This window comes from Pomacea canaliculata, linkage group LG1, assembly GCF_003073045.1.
Source record: "Pomacea canaliculata isolate SZHN2017 linkage group LG1, ASM307304v1, whole genome shotgun sequence".
NCBI lineage: Eukaryota > Metazoa > Mollusca > Gastropoda > Architaenioglossa > Ampullariidae > Pomacea > Pomacea canaliculata.
The window spans coordinates 24,633,408-24,653,449 of NC_037590.1; the positions used below are offsets into that span (position 1 = coordinate 24,633,408).

A 20,042-nucleotide genomic window follows, 5' to 3' on the forward strand; every position below is an offset into this window, starting at 1 on the left:
ATAAATACACAACAATGACATCATAAGAATCCTTTTAATAGCTGCACAAAGTATATAAATGCCGACATAAATTGCAAATGTCGAGGACAAACACTGAAAGTATTGCTGACCTGCTGGGGTAGTACTCAGCCATCTTTATCAACATATTCAGGATGAGTGTGGCAAGGTCGCTTTCATTCATTGCTGCTTGCCCTGTGGCCATCAGTGTCCACTTCAGCTGAGGTACCGTATGCAAGGGACGCCAACCATCCATCCCTTGAGCCCAGCAGCGTGTCTTTCCATTGATAACACCTTGGTCCCAGAACTCGCGCATCTATAAAATAATAAATACGGAGATTCGCCATCTTTGTATTAGTTGAAGACTCATTACTATATATGATATAGATTATCAGTTTCCATGCAAGAACAAACCTCATCAAAGTTGTATGGTCCTAGACGTTCCTTCTCTGCATTTCCAAAGTACCACTCCTTCTCACTTTCACGACGCATGTCTGGAGATGCCTCAATAACATTGCTCTGAATTAAAAAAAAAAAAACCCTTCAAAGAATGAAATCTTCAAATTATCTAGATCTCACATAGTTTGTGTTGAGACCATATGGTGATCATCTTTTAAAGAATATATTTTGAAGTTATTTTGTGCATCTTTTCTGCCACAATAGGTAGAAATGAATACATTATTCCTACTGAAAGTTGGAGCAAGACAGTGAAAAACTGAGTTTAAGCTACATGACTATGGTTTATCACAAACCTGTAATGGGACTGTGGCTCTTGATGTATGTAAATGAGCTAGGGTCAGGAGGTCAACTAGTACTTTAATTCCATAGGAGTCCATCATTTCTTTAACATTTCGTTGATGAAGAATTAACTTGTTGAGAAAGCCAACTAGTCGATCACGCTCTAATCTGTCTGTGCACTGGAAAAACAATGTAAGATTTAAAAAAAATTTTATATTTATTGTAATTCTCTGGTAACAACAACAACAAAAATCCAATCCATGATTAAGTACTGCTCCTACTATGAGAGAAAGCTTGTTAAAATATTCAACATTTCACTGTTTTTAGGAAATTTGTATTTTAAAACAATTGGCATAGAAAAGAATGCTGCTACTAAGTGCCAAGAAAAATACATACCCTTTCCAGCATACCAACAATGTAGCGAGTGTCATTGAAGGCTCCGATCTCTTCATGACAACGCCCATACACCACAGTCATAGCTTGAAGACACATGCATTTCATAGGCACCTTAGGTGTCAGCAGGAATCGATGGTACAGATCATTGAAAAATTCATACCTGTAACACATGCCGGAGATATCTGATGGGTGCTAACTAGATGACTAATAAAATTATTTTGTCTGACTGCTAATGTTGGCTATATTGCTAGCAACATGCTGTGCAAAAAAAACTCCAGACTTTAAAATCCATGCCTTTTACTTATTCTTGTTAGGTATTCAAAATTGCTTTTAAAATCATAAATTAGCCATATTAATACACATACCACAAAAAACTTTTTGATTTTTATAAATAATGATTTAATATAAGGACAGAGTTTGGATTTAACTTTGTATCATTTAAGAATTAAATAAGCACCCATGATAAATAATTAAGCACCCATGTTTATAAAAGTGTGAAAATTAAAACAAAAAATGTGGAAATTCAGTCTCTGTTTTCCTACAGAAATCAGTTTTTGGACATGTCTGGCTAAATCAAGGTGTGAAAGCAGTTAGCAGTTGTATTAAATGTTTTAAGCAAAGGATTATTGATTGTCACTGCCAAGAATGGAATTATATTACCAACAGCAGTGACAGATTTAGAACTTGGTCTGTACCACACAGGGAAATGTTTTTCAGTTTAGATGTTAACAGATTCACTAGAAATGCCTTGGTGCAGCTTTGATTTGGAATTTTAGGCATTATGTCACACACCTTAAGATATTCTGACCATAATATAAGAAAGACATGCCTATGCGTCATATTCTTCATCTAATGAGTAATATATATTTTCCCTGTAGTATGTTGTATTCTAATCTTTATGAATGGGCCCAAAGGCCTAACAAATAAACTATTTGTCTTTGTATTCATATTCATAAACTGAAATCATTTAGGCAATATAAGCATAATGTACAGACCTGCAAAATATTATTTTTGGTTAAGCATATTTCATTTGTCAATATTCTTCACATATCAGTGATTGAATAGGAAGCTATAACTTGCTCATAAAATGCATTGGTTAAGAACACTTCTGCTCATTTACATGATTGTAACAAAGAGATAAATCCATGTCAGACATGATTTAAGAGAAGAGCACCAGAATATAAAGTTCACTCACGACTTCTTGATGGCACTGGTTTCCTCTGATTCTTCATCTTCTTCCAGCAAAAGGCGCAAGTAGTAATCACCTTGAGATAAGTTAGTGATGAGGAATGTTATCATCCATCATGTTATCATTAAAGGAGCCATGATCAAAGATATTACAGTAAAGTATTTCTAAGATAGATGATGCCTTACAAGAAACTACATATACTGAATGTATCAGCATCTAGGCTATTGGTGTCAAAAAGAGCTGCTCGATCCTGTGAATGATTTGTGTCTTTGTGCCCAAATTAAATCTTTGAATATCACGCTCAAGACTTTGGGCATTCAGCATAGGTACTGTAGTGAAAACAAATTTTTCAAACAAATGTTCAAGAGTCCAAGAAAAAAAGAAAGAATTGTAATGGGGAAAGAAGACTGAGAAGAAACTGGCTCACCAATCTTAATTTCTTCAGAAAGACAATGGTAGGGCACTTCAAACTCTTGGTGATTCCATGCAATAATACAGTTGGATCCAAGTTCTCGATCAACACTGAAGGCACGCATTTCATTTTCAAATGCCTCTCTCAGTTCTTCGCGTGTCTTAGAAAAAGAATCCAACCAACTGAAGAGGTTAATTAAGGGATTTTATCTGATAAATAAAGATTTTATACAGCTAAAAGAACTTCATGACTACCTGAGAAGATGACTAAAATCAGCTTTGAGGTGCAACAAAAGCGAAATACTGTCAGTCTGAAATAATCAGATATATCAGAAAAGTTATCATCTAGCAAGTTACTTTAAAAAAAAAAGTTTCAAACAACAAAATCTCCAATTCACTCACTTTGTAATTCCACAAAAGATTGGGTTTTGCATGGTCATGGTTGAAATGGTAGTAGAACAAAGGCCAGTTAGCTTCACTTTTGATTCGCTGCCGCCGTTTGCGTAGCACTACAGGTTTGTCATTTTGCTGCAAAACATGCAAACATCAGAATAATATTAACAGTATCAACCAAACAAAGTAGGCAAAGGCTCCTGAGATTATCTCCATTCTTTGTAGTTAAAGTAATGCCACAAAACTCCAAGGCTTTCTGAATATGACCCATTTTTTAACACAAAAGATTGAGACCCATCCAACTAGCTGACTAGGAAACTACTATTGTTAGTTTTAAAGGCTTAGAAATTGCTTAAGAGGGTTGATTATATGATCCAAGTTTTTTTCTTTTCCCTTCATGTACAAGAAGACAACATGTCCTCATACCCTTATCCATTAATAAAAATCCTAATGACGATGACAGCTATGATCTAAGCAGCTCACCATGTCTTAGACACAACATTTAGAAAGAAATGCTTGATCCTCTTATAATTAATCAGCGACAAGATGTAGAGAGATATGGCTAACCCTATTCTGATAAATCAGATACAACATGTAGAAAGAGATGCTCAACACTCTTCTGATCCATCATGTACCCATTTCTGTTGGGTGAGCAGGGTGAGTCCAAAGACTGAGCAAACTCAGAACCAGATGATTTCTGCTCCTAAGGTGAATGCTTGGCCCATGATTAGCTTCCTATCTGAGGACTTGCATATGATTTTTACAGAAAAATCTACCAACTTATTTCTGTCTGTAACAATGGAAAGTTATCAGATGCAGTGACTGATAAACTGGGAGAAGATAGCTCACAATGAACCATACAAGCAAGCCAACATCTAGATGAACCCATCTTAAACAGAACATACTCACCGTCTGTTTCTTCTCTAAACCAATGCGTGCTCTCCAGTGCTGCAGAATATCATCAATCTTTTTCTCAATTATCACCAGCTGCAGATTCTTTTTGTTTTTCTTAAAGTGTTCCTGAAAAGTATCAATGTTTTGAAAAAATTATTTTTTAATCTTAAGATTCTTAAAATAAATAATGGTAAAACAGTAATACAAAATAATAAATAAAAGCATTTGTATTTCAAAGGCTGGAAAGCAGGCCTCACCTGAGCAATCTGTACATTGTCTCGCACATGCAGCCTGTCTGACTCGTGCAATGGAACCTGGTCTGTAGAGTCCAGATATGCCAACAGGCCACTTGGCTAAAACAAACAGCCATCGGTCATTCAGAACTCATGCCAGCAAGTTGTGGAATTTTTATCATAGTGCATATTCAGTGCCTTTTTACATGAATTTAGGAATTTACTCAAGTAAGAATGGACTCCATAATCATCATTGAGGTAATTAGGGTGACATAATTATGTTAGAATTCTTCTACATGTCTCTATCAATCTCCTTCTGGCTTATAATGCCTAATATAATGGAGAAAGTGCATGTCAGTTATGCAAAGACTATCAGAAGACAACTTCATACCAGTACAACTAAGTTAAGTAAACCTGACCAGTACACTGTACATCTTATATTATATGATAAGAAGGAATATGTGATGCCTGAATTATAGAACAATAATATTTATACAGCACCTTACAGCTATTGAAAGCTGGTTCAAAGTGTGTTGCATACATAAAGTCACAGGAGCACACACTATCAGTAGGCATCAAATGTGTCTTACAAATTCATTCACCATCATAGTTCTCATCCTTCATTCATCAACTCTTTTTTTCTCTCTCTCACACACATTATAACCACACTCACACAGTATTGCAGTGATAGCATTTTCAAATGAAAATGGTGATATTTAACTAAATTTAGGTAAGTAGCATAGCCTAAAACTGAAAAAGAGACATACCAAGATTCGTTTGAGAAGACCCATGGCTGTGGGATGTCCTGTAACCCACAGACCCACAAGATGACGACTCAGCTGTCTGTAAAATCAGAATAATTTTTGTCACACATACCCTTCAACACTTCAATGGTGCTGGCTAAGGAGAATTGGAAACCAGCTACTGAGATCAATATTTATTTGGCTCTCTTCATGATTCCCAGTTCAGTTAGCTAGTGATGGTTCTGTGACTTTTCAGAGATGACTATTGAGCTTAGAAGCTAGAAAATGAGACTTTTGTTGTCCCTTCTTGTTAGAATTTAAGAAGAGTCCATTTGGTTTACATGGAACAGAAGAATGCAGTCATCCAGACCTGTTGGTCAGCATGCGACTGTCAGTGCTTTGTGTGAACATGGCAGTGTGCAGGTGCCGTGGCAGTGCTCCTTCTGCAAGAGCCAGATCCTGCATCTTGGCTGCAATTTCAGCATCTCCTTCCTGGTTGGCAGCATAAATAAACTTATGGATACACACACACACATGTACAGCAAAGCTAATTTCATTTTAGGTAACTGAAATTGGTGTTTGATGCCAAGCCAGCAACTAAGGCTATATCACAACAAGGCAGTCAGCCATCTGAACAGATGCCAGATGCAGAGAAAGAACAGCATGTTCAACATGAGAGCTGAACTCAGGACAGCCAATCTTCACTGTATTGATGACAGGTGATAACTACTCTGCCACTGGACTGCCCAACAACTACTGGCAAGTCCTTTGCAAAAATATTAGATTGTAAGCAAGCACCAGAGGATAACCACATAACTTAAGACCATGGGTAGCCAGGCTGAGAAAAAAAACAAAGGAGAAACTTTTTTTTGTAAATTCTCTTTTTTTTAGACTTCTAAGATGACATTACAATAGGATATAAAGGGTTTCAATTGTTTCTTAACAAGTGAAAGTTGTCTCCCCGACATGAAAGAAACAAAATTTTCATTGTAAATTCTCTTTCTTCAAGACTTACCACATGACACTGATGCCCTCCCAACTTTTATGTGGAGTGTTGTTTGAAAATACTGTTGTATTGGGTTTGCTGTTGCTTTTATAACTGTCTAAGGGCAGTTGCTCAATTGACCAGGCATTTGCTAGCTCACTGTCAGGGAGTCAATTTTTGAGGGTTAAAGAGTAATCACAACCCCTAACCTCTGATTGTCATTTCGTAATTTCAAAGAAAAAATAATCTCACCTCAATGATTGCTTTCATCACCATGCCTGCTCCTTTGATGATTGCCATAGATGGATGCTATGACCAACAAAATTTTTTCAATTACAATAATACTGGGAACATCTAGCAAAATTTCATAACCATGAATATCCAGAATAATTAAACGATAAATATGCACTATATAAAACAGTTTTCAGTATAGTTTAAAATTAAACAATTTCTCCACAACAAAAGTCAGCAATGAATAATGGCACACCTGAAAAAGTTTGAAAATAATGCGTCCGTTGGCTGCTGCCATCTCCAGCAGCATATCAAACTGAGTGCCATCCGTTGTCTCACTGTATGGTGCACACAGGGCAAAGGTCAGGAAATCCAGCATGGCAGAAATGACTAGCGCCCCAGACTCATGAACCTGAGGCAGATAATATCACTTTTCTACTTTATGTTTTCCTTCACACCTTTTCTTTTTTTCCTTTTTCAAATGTATATCGTAACAGGAATGTAACTGTTTCGTCTGTAAACCCGGTCTTGAAGGCTAACCCATGTCAAACATGAAGGAAACATGAAATTAAAGCTCAGAGTTGCTGGAAAGTTAGCAGAGCATGGTGCTATCACTAGTTTGTTAATAAATTGCAGTTACTTTGTAATTTTTTATACAGAAGCAAATATAGATTGAAAAAATTTTAAGTACTGACATCAATGAATGCTGTAGTCAATGCAAAACCTTGAGCATATAGTAATAAAGCACTCCCAATCAATCAGCCATCCTTCTTTAGTAATGTTAAAGAAAATGAGGTCATGACATCATGAACCTCATGAAAAGAGCTGTGTTGTTCTGACTGATTTTAATAAATTAAAAATAGTTTTGTAGTTAGGTTTAATTGCATTTTTCAAAAGGAAAAGAGGTAAAAGCTTCATTTCCTGTGAAATGACAAAATAGAGGCTTGTTGATTGTGCAATATCTTATTAGCAAATGCACAAAGCTTAAAGTTTTGTGGTATATTAACAAAATTTTCTGTTAGTTGTAATACCCTGGTTATTTGCTATGCCTCTAGAGATATCTCACAATTATAGGGTCACCTTAATCTGAAGAACTGCCTATGCATGATTAGTGCACATCTTCTTAAGCAAAAGCATTGCTCATGTCTTATACAAACTTATTTTGCATTAAGATGTGTTTGCTCTCCCTCACACACAGACACAAATAGTCAAGCATGTACCAGCTTATTACTTGACCTTATTAACAAATATGACTAACAGAAAACCTCACCACATGGTGGTTGAACATTTCCAGGAGTGTCTCCAGAAACTTTCGGGAAGACAACAGTGATGTCTTGTTTAACTGCTCTTGACGTAAGTCGTAGTTATCATGCATTGGCTGGAATTGAAAATGGAAGATATCAACAACTAGTGCTGCCTCCCCTGGTTATAAAAGTTTTCGGGCACACAGTCTGCTCTCTAGGGAGTGTTTATTTGGTAATAATAAAAAATACCCCCAAAACTCTCAACTAACCCCAAAACTCTCAACTAATTTGACATCAATAGAAGCAGACACACAACAGGTAGCAAATGCCCAACAACAATTTTTTGATCCATGAAAAATCATTTAACAACTTAAAGTTAAAAATAAGCTTTTAGTTGTTGACTTATTGCTTAAAAGAAATTAGTTCTATCAGCAAAATAAATATCTATAATCCTACATCTGAGATTATACTTGTCAAAATTACCGTTATAATTTAAATCATGTATTGCAATAATTATAGCCTGATGATTAACTGGATACTTCTACACATAAAGTGGTCACAGTTAAAGCAGTCTTGTAGATTAGCATGGCAACGACCTTACTATTGTAGATCAGCAAGGCAATGAACTAACTACTGTAAATCAACAAAGTAATGACCTAACTACTGTAGACCAACATGGCAACTGACCTGCATGAGTGCACACAGCATGTCGATGGCAGCATGCGATACACCTACGTCATTCCGTTTGAGTGCTTTCACAACCTTAATTCCCACTTTTTCTCGCATTCTTCACATACAAAAGAAAGATAAAGGCACCAAAAATAAATAAATAAATAAAATAAAAAAAAGAAATCTGTAAATTAAGAGATAAAAAACATACAATTTTGTTACAAACTTCATAAATTATAAATGACAATCATCACTTCTTGTCTGAAAATAGTTTTTGCACTAACCTAAAGTCAAAACATAGAATTCAGAAATTTTAAGTGAAATTCAAAAGGCACTGCAGTGCTGTCATCATTCTGCAAGCCTTTGTGTCATTATGACACCACAAGCAGTTTCTTTTGTTTTTTTGATCAAGGGTTGCACTAGCAACTATCTCAGAGGCCATCTGGCAAAGTTAGTGAAGAAAACTGAACAAATGGCTTAATCTGCATGCAGCTGCTGAAGCTCACTTGGACAAGTCGGTGAATGCCTGAAAGCCTGCTTTGGATGCAACAAGTCTGCGCAATGCATGAAACTGTGACTCTAGTGCTATGTTGGAAATGGAAATCTGGTCTCCTTCTTGTTCAATGAGTGCTGCCAAGGTAGAGTTAATCAGTTTTTCTTTATTCTGTGCAAAGAGTCCCTGAAAAATCAAAGTACATGTTTAGAGAATGAGACCTAAACCACCAAAACCTTAAAGAAAAGTCTTTAAATCACTCCAAAGGCAAAGTATTCTTGTAATAAAATATTTTTTTAACATTTATCAGGTGATGTGGTATCTCAACCTTGCTAATGAGTCAATGTATCATCTTTTTCAAAGTAATGAGACTGCACTCATCAAAGTAACCCCTGACATTCTGTCTGCCCTCAACAGTGTTTCTGTCGGCATCACAGTGGTTCGGTTTGATTTCCCATCAGACTGACAGGACTGTATGTTTGTTGATGGTCATCTGTCACATCCTGGCGGTCTGGTGGCACAATGGTAAGTGCATGTCATCAAAACGGTGAAGGTTGACTGCACTGGGTTCAGATCTTATTTGGGCTTGCTGTTCTTTCTCTGCATGTGACATCTGTTTAAAGGGCTGGCTTCTTTGCCATGACATAGCCTTAGTTGCTGCCTTGGCGTAAAATCATCAGTGCTGGTGAGGCCTTTGTATTGTTGGATGAAATTTTGTTTCATTGTCACTGCTGACACAACCCCTGATGAGCAAGTTGCAGCTATTTATCTATCTGCTTACTATAAGCTCCGTAAGACTAGTGCCACCTGTCATGACAATCTGCTGACTCTCTATCCTATGGATTCAGCCTCTTAACGATTGATTACTGTAATTACTTGTTCTCTGGATGCCTTGCACACCTCTTTCCCAATCATTAGAAAGTACAAAACTCAGCTTTAGGCATAATCAAAAAAAAAAAAAAAAAAAAAAAACCCGAATACTCACATCAGCAGTAACAGCATGAAGCAGACCACTATATGAAATGTTGGCATTGAATCTGTTTACAGCTTCCTCAAAACTCATTCCAGCTGTAAAAGTATAACAAAATTTGAAATTACTCTCTGACATACTCAACAGTCAATGCACTCTAATTCATGCCACTTTTTGACCCTCCCTATGAATGACATGGTGGTGTCTGTGAATGACACTTACGTGGTGGTGCCTGGATGAATTTCATGTGCTGTGTCTCCACCTCCTCATCTACAGGCACTGTGAATGGACCTGTGACATGATCAATATGCATATGAATAATTATTCCTCTACTTCCCAAATTAGGAGTTTAGAGCCACAGAACATTTAGGTAAAACAACATTACTTAAGGGGTGCAAAAAAACACCCAAAGCTGAAAACAGGAACTGCTTCTTTGTCAAGGCAGAAACTTAAAATGTTCCTGCCTCATTATACTGATTAAGTGGCAAATAACAAATATGTAGTGACTTCCTTCTTGCACCTTAAAAACAAAATGGTAAGTTGATAACATTCTACTCACCAAGTCGATACCCTCTGTATGTCGAACTCATCTTGACACAAACATCCCTATTGCCTGAGGCCCTCACACCATCCAGGATTGATGCAATTAAGGAATCCCTAGTGAAATGCAAACCCATGGAACTAACAATCTGACAATTGATTTATGGAAATTAATTTCAGATACGGTAAAAGACAATTGTCAAAGTTCATTATCATACCATTTTTTTGGTAGTAATATTCCTTTCTTTTAGATGCCAGGCAACCTGAAATATATGGAGATCCTCCTAATTGCCACTTTCATTCCAGCTGCCCACTTTCCAATGCCACCTACTGAAATGAGCGCTAACCAAACAAAGAGCTCCATGCATCTACTGCATGCACACTTGATGGCTCAACTTTTCAGTCTTAGCTCTGCAGGGGAGGCGGGGGTCAAGTGGGGAGTCATGTGATCATTAAATGTCTTTAATTTTACTATTTTTACCACTAACCAAAACCACATATCCTTTCAGTCATATCTACCACCCATATAATTTGAATAATAATGATTAATCATCCCAACATTGAAAGTCAAATCAATCCAGACACAAAAGAAGAAAAGATCTCCAATGACAGGAGTAACTATTAGCGTCAAACATTACCAATAAAGCAATGGGTTGTTTAAACAAGTTCAGCCACCATTTTACTAAACAAAAGTTGCTGCTTGGCAATACACATTCAGAGAACAAATTGTGAAGTGACACAAAATTTCACATTGGCACATAAAATGTGATTTTCTCGAATAAATTTTTTACAAGCCTTTGTTGTCATTATTCTTTAGTTTGGAGGTTCTTTACACACACACACACATATATATATAGACATCTTGTTAATATGAGACAGGTGTTACTGCTTGTTTGTCAATGGGCCTTGTCAATTTAATTTTTGGTGTTCGGATGATGTGGTATTATGTGGGACAGCATGGTCATGGCAGGGTGGATTTGACTCAGGCGGGAGATTGATATAGCCAGGCAAAATCTAAAAAGTGTATTTTATATGTCTACCTTAACATAGGTGTATTGATTGACTGCTCATACCTGGAAAGTTAGTTTTCCTATAAATCTTCAGTCAGGGTCAACAATGACAATAATCATGACCAAGTGGAAATGAAAATGACATTATGATATGGTTTTAAGAGCTTAACATAATGATTTTGGTGGATTTTAATGAATCTTAATAGGAAGGTTTCACTGTATTTGGAATTATTCATATTAAGCATATTTTGGCTATGAGCACTGAAGTTTTTCCATCTCATTCTTTCAAAAATGTTATAGCACTCTCTCTCACTAGATGTTTGCTAGTATCTTTACCTGTCTGTAGACAAGTAGGTGCGAATGGCACCTTTAACATATTCCACTGTGAACTTCTGAGGATTCTCAGGATCTCTGTTAATTGCAAATACCTGAAAGATTATATCAGAATGCAAGACACTGAAAAATGCTCAATAGAAGACAATTTCAACATGCTGAAAAACAAAGAATCTAAGTGACCAAACTTGAGTTTTCAAGTCTGATTTTACTCTCATGATCACTTCATGTATGTTTCCTACAAATCCAAAATTAAACAATAAATTTTTATTTAAAGTTTCCAAATTAATCAAATCATTCTGACAAGTCTTGATTTGAATTTAGCCATTTTAAGCCACATCCACCACATTTTCTTTCCATGACACAAGGTCGCCATAACCCACGAAAGGCCCACCCTATTAGGAATGGTAAATAAATTAGTGGCCATCACTCACATCAGATAGAGGTCTTGCTGTGACTGTGTTATAAGTGGCCGGATCTCGTTCCACCAGGCATGTTTCAGTGAGGCAAAGTGTGCGACGCATGGTGTCTGGATGCCTCACAGAAATTTTTTGCACAGTGAACTCTGCATAGGATGTTAATGCTTCATCCGTGCTAGGAAGAAAAAGAAAGTAATAATGTAGTGTAATGTAGTGTAATAATACACCCTATGATAAATTTCAGAGCAGTAAAGCTTGCTTTGCACCCCTCCTGAGATCATTATTGAAATTAACACAGCTGAAAATTAAATCCACTTGAAATGAAATCCTAATTTCTGGACCTGAACATTTCAAAATAAGGACTGAACATTTTCAGTTAAAAATGTTTCATAAACAAATCAGGATTTTAAAGTTATTTGGCTTAAAATATTTATTCCTACCTGTACTTGCCCATGCGGTTTGCTTGAAATTGCTCATATGTAATTGGTTCTTTTCTTAGTCTAATGGCAACTCCGACATACTCTGCTCCTGCTTCCATTATACTCTTCACAAGATCATCTCGCTGTTCCAATGCAAACAGGTGCTGCATTCAGAAAAAGTAAAAAAAAAAAAAAATAAAAAAAAACATTACTTAAAGGCAGAGCTTCTTGTGGGCATTTTTTAAAATGGTTTCACCCGTGTGAAGGAAGGTAGGAGTACACAGTGCTGACTTTTACAAGAGGTCAGTTTTCCCTAATTGCTACCCCGACCCTTAAGTAGGGTGGAAATCACAGGTGGTGTCAACTACCCTAGCAATAAAACCTCTTTCTTATCTAAGTACTTGCTGTTGGCGTTCAGAAAGCTAAGGTGGTGTAGGAGAAAAAGACAAACAGTGGAAATGACACAAATACAGAAACAATTGGATTTTAAAACTTTATTCTTTACTCATAAGGGATAATAATATTCAACATTTTCAGTTTATTCCCCTGGTGACTGACATAAAGTACATCAGCGTTTGGGTGCATTGTTCGTACCTTTACAAATGGGCAACAATTCCCACCTTTAATACAGTGCCTCATTCACTATCTACAAAACCAGCCTCATGGTCCATGTTTGTCTGTTGGTGAGCACAAGTTGAAGAACATTGTAGATCACATTCATACACATTCAGTCTCATGCACCTTTTCACTCGAAGTGAAGATATCAAAAATGGATGGGCATGTGCTGATCATCTTTGGTTGTCCTAATAAACATAATATTGTCTGGAACTAGTCTCCATTAGGTGACAGTTATTATGTAAGTGAAAGAATGTACCTTGCAGTACATCTGGGGTGATCCCCATTCAAATATAACAAATTTGCTAAGTGTGCCAATTTGGGATATGTAAATGATACATTTTTGAGAAAATGGCTGCCATGGATCTACAGTTGTTGACTTCTTAAAGCACCAGTCTGTCACATTTTCACTTCATGCAGAACAGTCTCCTTGAACCGACGGGATTAGCAAGATGTCAGATGCAAGGTACCCATGTCGAAAAAACTTCATATCATACTGATGATGTTGCTTTGGCAGGATCGACTCAAAAGGTTCAAAGAGGATGACGGGTGCACCCAGCGGCACGAGGCAGTGAGTGCGAGAGGATGTATGAAAGTATGAATGCCTCAGATGTCATCACTGAAGAGAATGTTCATGACCGTAACATGGCAATTAATAAGTTAGCGAGAAATAAAGATATTAGAAACATTAATGAGGGGTGGCACGTTGTTAAAAGTATAAAAGTTGGGAGGAAAAAACTGGTGCAAGGTAGTAAAGCGGACCTCGGCAAGACGTGGCACCCTCAGCTCAGTGACAAGACAGTGGTGATCAGGGATCATATTTACTGGTGTATTGAACATTGCGATGGCAACCCTGTGAGACTAAGACACTTATTGGATGGATGCATTACACACTTCCAAAACATCCATGACAAGTGTAACCAAGCCTCACCATGAAGGCAATAGCTATATTTACCAACTCTAATAGTGCTAACTGATCCTGCTGCTGTCAAGCTTCTGAGCGACTTTCTCATGGCCATGTCCTGTATAAACATCCAACTACGTGCTGTCCAGGGACACATTTTATGCTGAAATTTGTAACAGTGTGCCTGATCTTTCTGCCTTACCGTGTCCATATCAAAAACACACGAGACACTATGAGATGCGCATGGGTCGTGCTGTTTTAGACTGGAATGAACATGTTGATAGAGATTCTACTTCAAATTATAATAAAACAAGTGATATCAATTGTAGGATCAGTAGTAGTGTTAATTTTGTGCTTCCATTGTTATACTGGTGATTTTGCTTTGTTATATATCAATGTGTATGACAGTGCCTCCAGCCACTGATTTTGTTTGCATACCTGTACTTCACCTGCCAATAAGAAACGTTGAATTCCTTGTAATGTAAGCTAAATCATGAGATGAAGGGGGAAGGTATTTTTGAAACTGTAAAAAGAAATAAAACCAATTTCAGTTGCAAACTATATTTTGCTGTTGCTCTTTTTTCCCTCCCTTTCTCTTTTTTCATTCAGTTGTCCAAGCGAAACAAACCACAACAGAGCCAAACTAACAGCGGTGTATATGTAAGCTTTGCCCTCTTGCTTCCAGCCTTGAATTTTATTGTGCTTTTACAGATTATTTCCCAGAACTGTATGATTAGTAGCTGTCATGGAAGTGCAGATAGTGGTAAGAAAATGGTCTAGTAGAAAGGGCACCAAATTCATTAGGTGGATACAGATTATCACTTCCCAGATTCAGGGTGCAAGAAACAAAGCATACATAACAACTAGAAAATAAAATACTACTATTATAGCTTGGACACTAGCATACACTAGCGTGCATGCAAGTCGAACTCAAAACTTAGGTGGGATACACACATAGACCGTAGATATAGGCACAGACTACAAGCCGAATATTGATATCCTCGCTTATGAGGAAAGAGAGATAAGACATATAGAGAAAGATAAAAAAGCAATAAAAATAAAGTTTGAAAATTCAGTTGTCTTTATGTTCAATCCTTCTTTCTTTTATATATTCTATTTTTGTTTGTTTGTGGAGAATATTCAGTCCCAACCATGACAGTATGTTCAGATAGAAGTCGTTTCACCTCAGCTCTCTTACCCTACAGCAAGGACTGGTCGGGTGAGCAAGACTTTTTATTATCAGGCTAGTCAGCAGTGCCTGTGATCTGTACCCTGCCTATTGTCCGGGTAGTAATTGGAGACTACTGGACACTAGTAGTCAGCATCGCGTGTATTATAACTTCCCTCACATAAGCGATACCATTCAATTCTGTTGGCCTTTAAACAGAGGCAAATGCATGCATGCACACACACACACACTCTTTCACTGCGTCCATAAGAAGAGAATAATGTTTTCCACTAAAGAATCCTTTGCATTTATGAGAGAAGCATGATCTTTCAAGATTTAGGTATTTTAATTATAAATGTTGCTATGCAGAATGATAGCAATTTTTAATTAAATGTTAATGTGAGTATGAATCTGCTTACACACTTTTTACCATTTCCCCACAGAGAGCCCATGTTTTATGCTAGCATGACCATTTATTTTCCCAATATAGCTTCCAATCTTAACTCTGTAAATACTTTGCTAAATGGTATCAAGACTCACCAGTCTGCCGAAGCCACCATGAATAATGGCAATACCACCTGGCACATCTGACACCTGGCATGAAAGGAACACAACTGCAATGTGGTTTGTTTAGTTTAAACACAATTTTACAAAACGTTCTAAAAGTTCAAGCATTTAATCAGAGTGGTGTATTGTTTCATAAGAATAATCTGCAACTATCCACTTACACCATCATTTTTGTATATGTGTTTTTTTTTTAATTTACCTGTCTCATCCCTTCTATGTCCTTGTAGTCATAAGAACACAAGACCCGACTTGTGGTGGCATCAATCTGGTCTAGAGACCCCTGACTGACCTCCAGTATCACTGGCACACGCTTCTCAGACCAGTGATACTTGTAAGCGTTGAACCGTCGCACTGAACGGTTGGCTTCCGCAAAGTAGTTGCGAAATTTCTGGAAGGTATGAATCAATAAATGGCATGGCTGCTCTTTAAAAACGTGGTGCTTTAATTATGCATTTGTGGTCTACAAAGCAGCTGTTAAGCCATGAAGCATATTACCTTTATATTCTACGCCTGTATTACTTGTTGTCTGATGAATGGACGAGTAACTGGTTGATATTAGTTGTTGTCTGCTAGGTGGAAAAATAACTGGCTGATATGGTTGGGTAACAGGTTTGTTAGCATTTGATTTGTGATTGTGATATATGTGTCTTTTATTATTGATAAGCTTTGGTAGTGTGTGATTTTCACAAGTATCAATAACATTTTGTCTGTGCAGATATAAATGTTAATGTGTGCATGCATTTCCATGGGCAGTTTGTTTTTCAACTATGTCTTCCTTCTTTAAAAGCAAAATAAACAAAAAATTATCAAGAACATCTAATTCAAAACATACTAGAGCTTCTGTGAGAAGGTCAGCACGATGATCTGTGGAAAATTTCATGGAGTCTGTTTTTTTAATACCCTTTTTCATGGTGATGATGAACTCATTATTAGCTGGGGCCTTCACATTGGGAACTATGCTGACAAACTCACTGTAGGGCCACTGTAAATATAACCATGGCATCATGTCATCTGCTGTAAAGCACTACAATAGAAAAGCAGCAATTGTAATGGATCAAGCAACAGCAATGCTGAAGCCATCATGATAAAGCTGCAATGACTTTAAATATGAAAGGGAAAAGATAAGACAAAAAAGTTTAAAGTTTGGCACAGTGGACTCCCCAAAATTTTTAAGGACAGGATAAATACAAATGAAATCCTAATAATAAGAATAATCTTAGTCATCATGATGATATATATTTTTAATCACATCTTTGTATAATTTAAATCTAATGGTCACTCACAGAATTAGAACAGACTGAAGGTAGGAGATGGGGGGTCAGTTTCTACGTACATGGAGTAAACGGATAATACAGAGCTATCTAGATATGTTAAGAATTTTTATCTTCTTTTAAGTGAAATCTGCTGTTTTGGTACCAAAAGATAAATTGCCACTTATGTAAAACTGGGAGCAAGAACAAATTTTTATTCATGTAATCACAAACCTGGTTGGTGATTTCCATGTTGTTAGGATTGTATGTTGTAATACCATGTGTCCCAACAGAAAATATTCTTTTATATCTGTATAATAAAAAAAGAGCTGAATATCAGAACAATATATTCGTGCATACACACATGAATAAAAACTCTTACAGACAAACGCATAAATAAAGAACAACACGAGGGTGGAGTGGCTGGAGTAGAAAGCAAAAGAACTTACTTTTATATAAAAAGACAGGAAATAGCAAAATCTCAAGTACTGAATCACTTTTGTCTGAAAATGTACAATTCAAATATTTTACAACTTAAAGAAGCTTTGCTAAAGGTACAATTCTGTCTTCTATTTGTATTATACCTTGGAAAAACTCGACCCATAACCAAGAGCTGAGAGGTCTTCATAAACTCGTAACCTTGGAACCTATTTATAATTTCAATAAGTACAGTGATAAGAGAACCTCGAGAACCGAAGCATGAAACCCATAAGCCCCAGAAAAGCCTATTTACTGCCTAATTTTATATAATATTAGAAAAACATGAGTCTCAACAAAAATAAAGAAATAGAAATAAATGTACTTTACAATACAGTAAATTGTGTTTCATTTACTGTATGTACCAAACTTTATGCGTTAAGGGGATCCTCTTCAATAAAAACAGAGGGTAACTGCTCTTCGGGTGTTCGTTCTCTGTATCTTTGCTGAGAGAATCAGAATTCGCTCGCAGTTGCTTGTCTGATTTCTTTAATTGTGCTGTTTTTTTCTCCTTTGCGAAATGGACATAACATCATTAAAATGTTAACTGCCTATTTGCTACCACTGATGTTATTATTTGCGAATTGATTGTCCAATAATCCAAGACAAATTTTCTCGAATTTCCTGGTCGAATACCGATTTGGTCGAAAGTCAAGGCGTTCGAGAACCGAGGTATTTCCAAAAATAAAACTTTACCATCCTGTTAATTTATGATAGTTTATACAATGCACTCGTGATAAAGTTGACTGATAGCCATGGCAGTTCTATATATTAAAATATTGTACATTGCTATCACTTGTTCATATTATCCCCTTATTTCTTAGGACAGATTTTGCTTTCTATTAAATGGTGTGGTTTGCATGTTTGGCACCATGCACTTATCTTGATGTGTGCAGGAATTACTATACAGCTATGTCTTTTTCCCTCAAAATGATATAAATTAAAATAATGATTAGAACTGATAACAAATTGATATCACTGCCAAGCACATAAATATATGCAGTCAGGAATGAGTAACACTTTTTCTACGTACTTTCCTTTCCATGAATGCTTGGTAATGAAGTAGCAAGCCACATCCATATTTTCTTTTAAGGATCCCATTTTTGTCTGAAACACAAGTACATATGCATTCATGTGCACACAATGACACATATCTGTCAGTGTGTTCTCATTTATTAGTCTCAAGTCATTTTGATTTTTTTTAAGTGATATCTTTTTTGTTATCTATGATCTAATAATGAATTTCACTTGGTATTTAACTGATTGTAAATATGTTTTATATGGACAGCACCATAATGAGTGGCCGCACTACAGGTGCACGAAGTGGTCTCTTTGTTTTGAGACCAGTGTTTATGATTTTTATGTCTTTTTTGTGGGGCTCTTTGAGCCTACCTTTGATGGAGGGTAAAGTGCTCCCTTAGTTAATTTTATTTATATTTTACTGTGCATTTTCTGCATGTTTATGCAGGCGGATTTGATGCCCGTCCTAAAACAGTGTGCTCACACAGCTCTATGTATGTAAAGTGCTTCACGTGCAGCTGCAAAACATAAAGCACAAATGTGTTGTCACAGCCATTACATAGAGCTGAAGGCATAATGTCACACCATCTGCTTTATCCAGTTGATACCTTAATCCTCCCCCTAAAACTAAATACTAAACCTAAAACCTATCCCAATCGCAAACCTAAATAATTAATTCTTTCAATATTGAAGTCTCTCTAACTGGACAGCTCCTGTCATGTCACACCATCTTATATCCTATATACTGCTTTTGTGCCAAATATAATTTCTCATAGCATCAAGAAAGTAAGCTACTATTATAGAAACATTAAAAAATTTAGCTAAATCCATGCTCGATCAATTTTACCTTGAGCAGGTGTATAATAAGCAAAACACTTTCTTGTGACAAACTAATGTCAATTCTCTTTTGTTGATTTGCCTGCAACTTTGAACTTAATTTTAAAAAGTTGTACTAGTCAAAATATGCCCATACTATTTGTAAGGAAAAATCTCTGGTCTGATCTACATGGCTACAATAACAATTTTGAATGATTAAAATAAAAAAGTTCGGAGGCTTGAAAACAGTAAATTTCCTTATAGATATGGGCAGACAGAACATACTGTCAGGCAAAAATAAATGGGTGAGTAACATTGGCCTGAAAGCAAACTAAAAGCCCAAAGAAGTATCCAAGTCAAGAACACTCTGTCTTTAATACTGTATGTTACGGCATTTCTGGGTGAAGTGAAGCTGATTTCTTAATTCAATCATTGTTATTACATACAGTTTTACCTTTTTGTAACTTACTCTTAATTGAGGAAACGAGTAACATAAACAATAACGCTATTATATAGAAAATAACAACACGACACAGATTGAAAAACTCCAATAAAAACGGAAACTACACTATCGTAAGCTCTCCCCTTATTACGTACATGATAGATGCTCCTGTCATTTAGGTCTGTCACAGTGTCACTAGAGTCATGTGACGTTTACTGTTGCAAGACGAACTTTTGGTTTTAACACACAAAACCGCCCCCATTAGTATGGTTCTTACCTGTAACTTGTGGTCCAACTGTATGATCACGTGAAATAGTAACGTTATTTTGTTTCCTTCAGCATGTCAAGGGTCATGGAGAAACATTCGTCGGGAGATTAAAAAATAAAATCTAAAAAGTGCAAACTCAACTGCCTCCTATCGTCTGGAGGCCGCCATGTTGTATCACTTCCGTCTAATGATGCTCCCTCCCACTTCT

General features: G+C 36.5%; 1 protein-coding gene across 2 annotated transcripts in view; it reads right to left on the reverse strand.

Annotated features, from left to right (window-relative positions):
- The window catches only part of LOC112556204 (dnaJ homolog subfamily C member 13-like), a 41,089-nt gene extending 21,059 nt beyond the window's left edge, over positions 1-20,030 (reverse strand). For both annotated transcript variants that reach the window (XM_025224996.1, XM_025225004.1), the window contains exons 1-28: positions 19,844-20,030; positions 18,322-18,395; positions 17,046-17,121; positions 16,394-16,543; positions 15,761-15,949; positions 15,535-15,588; positions 12,329-12,471; positions 11,904-12,063; positions 11,473-11,564; positions 10,146-10,243; positions 9,809-9,877; positions 9,602-9,684; positions 8,630-8,802; positions 8,142-8,241; positions 7,481-7,588; positions 6,467-6,622; positions 6,232-6,288; positions 5,365-5,486; positions 5,019-5,094; positions 4,276-4,371; positions 4,034-4,144; positions 3,134-3,259; positions 2,748-2,892; positions 2,327-2,396; positions 1,132-1,291; positions 750-914; positions 412-516; positions 111-313 (exon numbers count right to left, since the gene is read on the reverse strand). In XM_025224996.1, the coding sequence (XP_025080781.1) occupies positions 111-313; positions 412-516; positions 750-914; positions 1,132-1,291; positions 2,327-2,396; positions 2,748-2,892; positions 3,134-3,259; positions 4,034-4,144; positions 4,276-4,371; positions 5,019-5,094; positions 5,365-5,486; positions 6,232-6,288; positions 6,467-6,622; positions 7,481-7,588; positions 8,142-8,241; positions 8,630-8,802; positions 9,602-9,684; positions 9,809-9,877; positions 10,146-10,243; positions 11,473-11,564; positions 11,904-12,063; positions 12,329-12,471; positions 15,535-15,588; positions 15,761-15,949; positions 16,394-16,543; positions 17,046-17,121; positions 18,322-18,389 (3,155 nt within the window). In that variant the 5' untranslated portion in view covers positions 18,390-18,395; positions 19,844-20,030. The remainder of the gene's footprint in view (positions 1-110; positions 314-411; positions 517-749; positions 915-1,131; positions 1,292-2,326; positions 2,397-2,747; positions 2,893-3,133; positions 3,260-4,033; positions 4,145-4,275; positions 4,372-5,018; positions 5,095-5,364; positions 5,487-6,231; positions 6,289-6,466; positions 6,623-7,480; positions 7,589-8,141; positions 8,242-8,629; positions 8,803-9,601; positions 9,685-9,808; positions 9,878-10,145; positions 10,244-11,472; positions 11,565-11,903; positions 12,064-12,328; positions 12,472-15,534; positions 15,589-15,760; positions 15,950-16,393; positions 16,544-17,045; positions 17,122-18,321; positions 18,396-19,843) is intronic.
- Between the last annotated feature and the right edge of the window lie 12 nt (positions 20,031-20,042).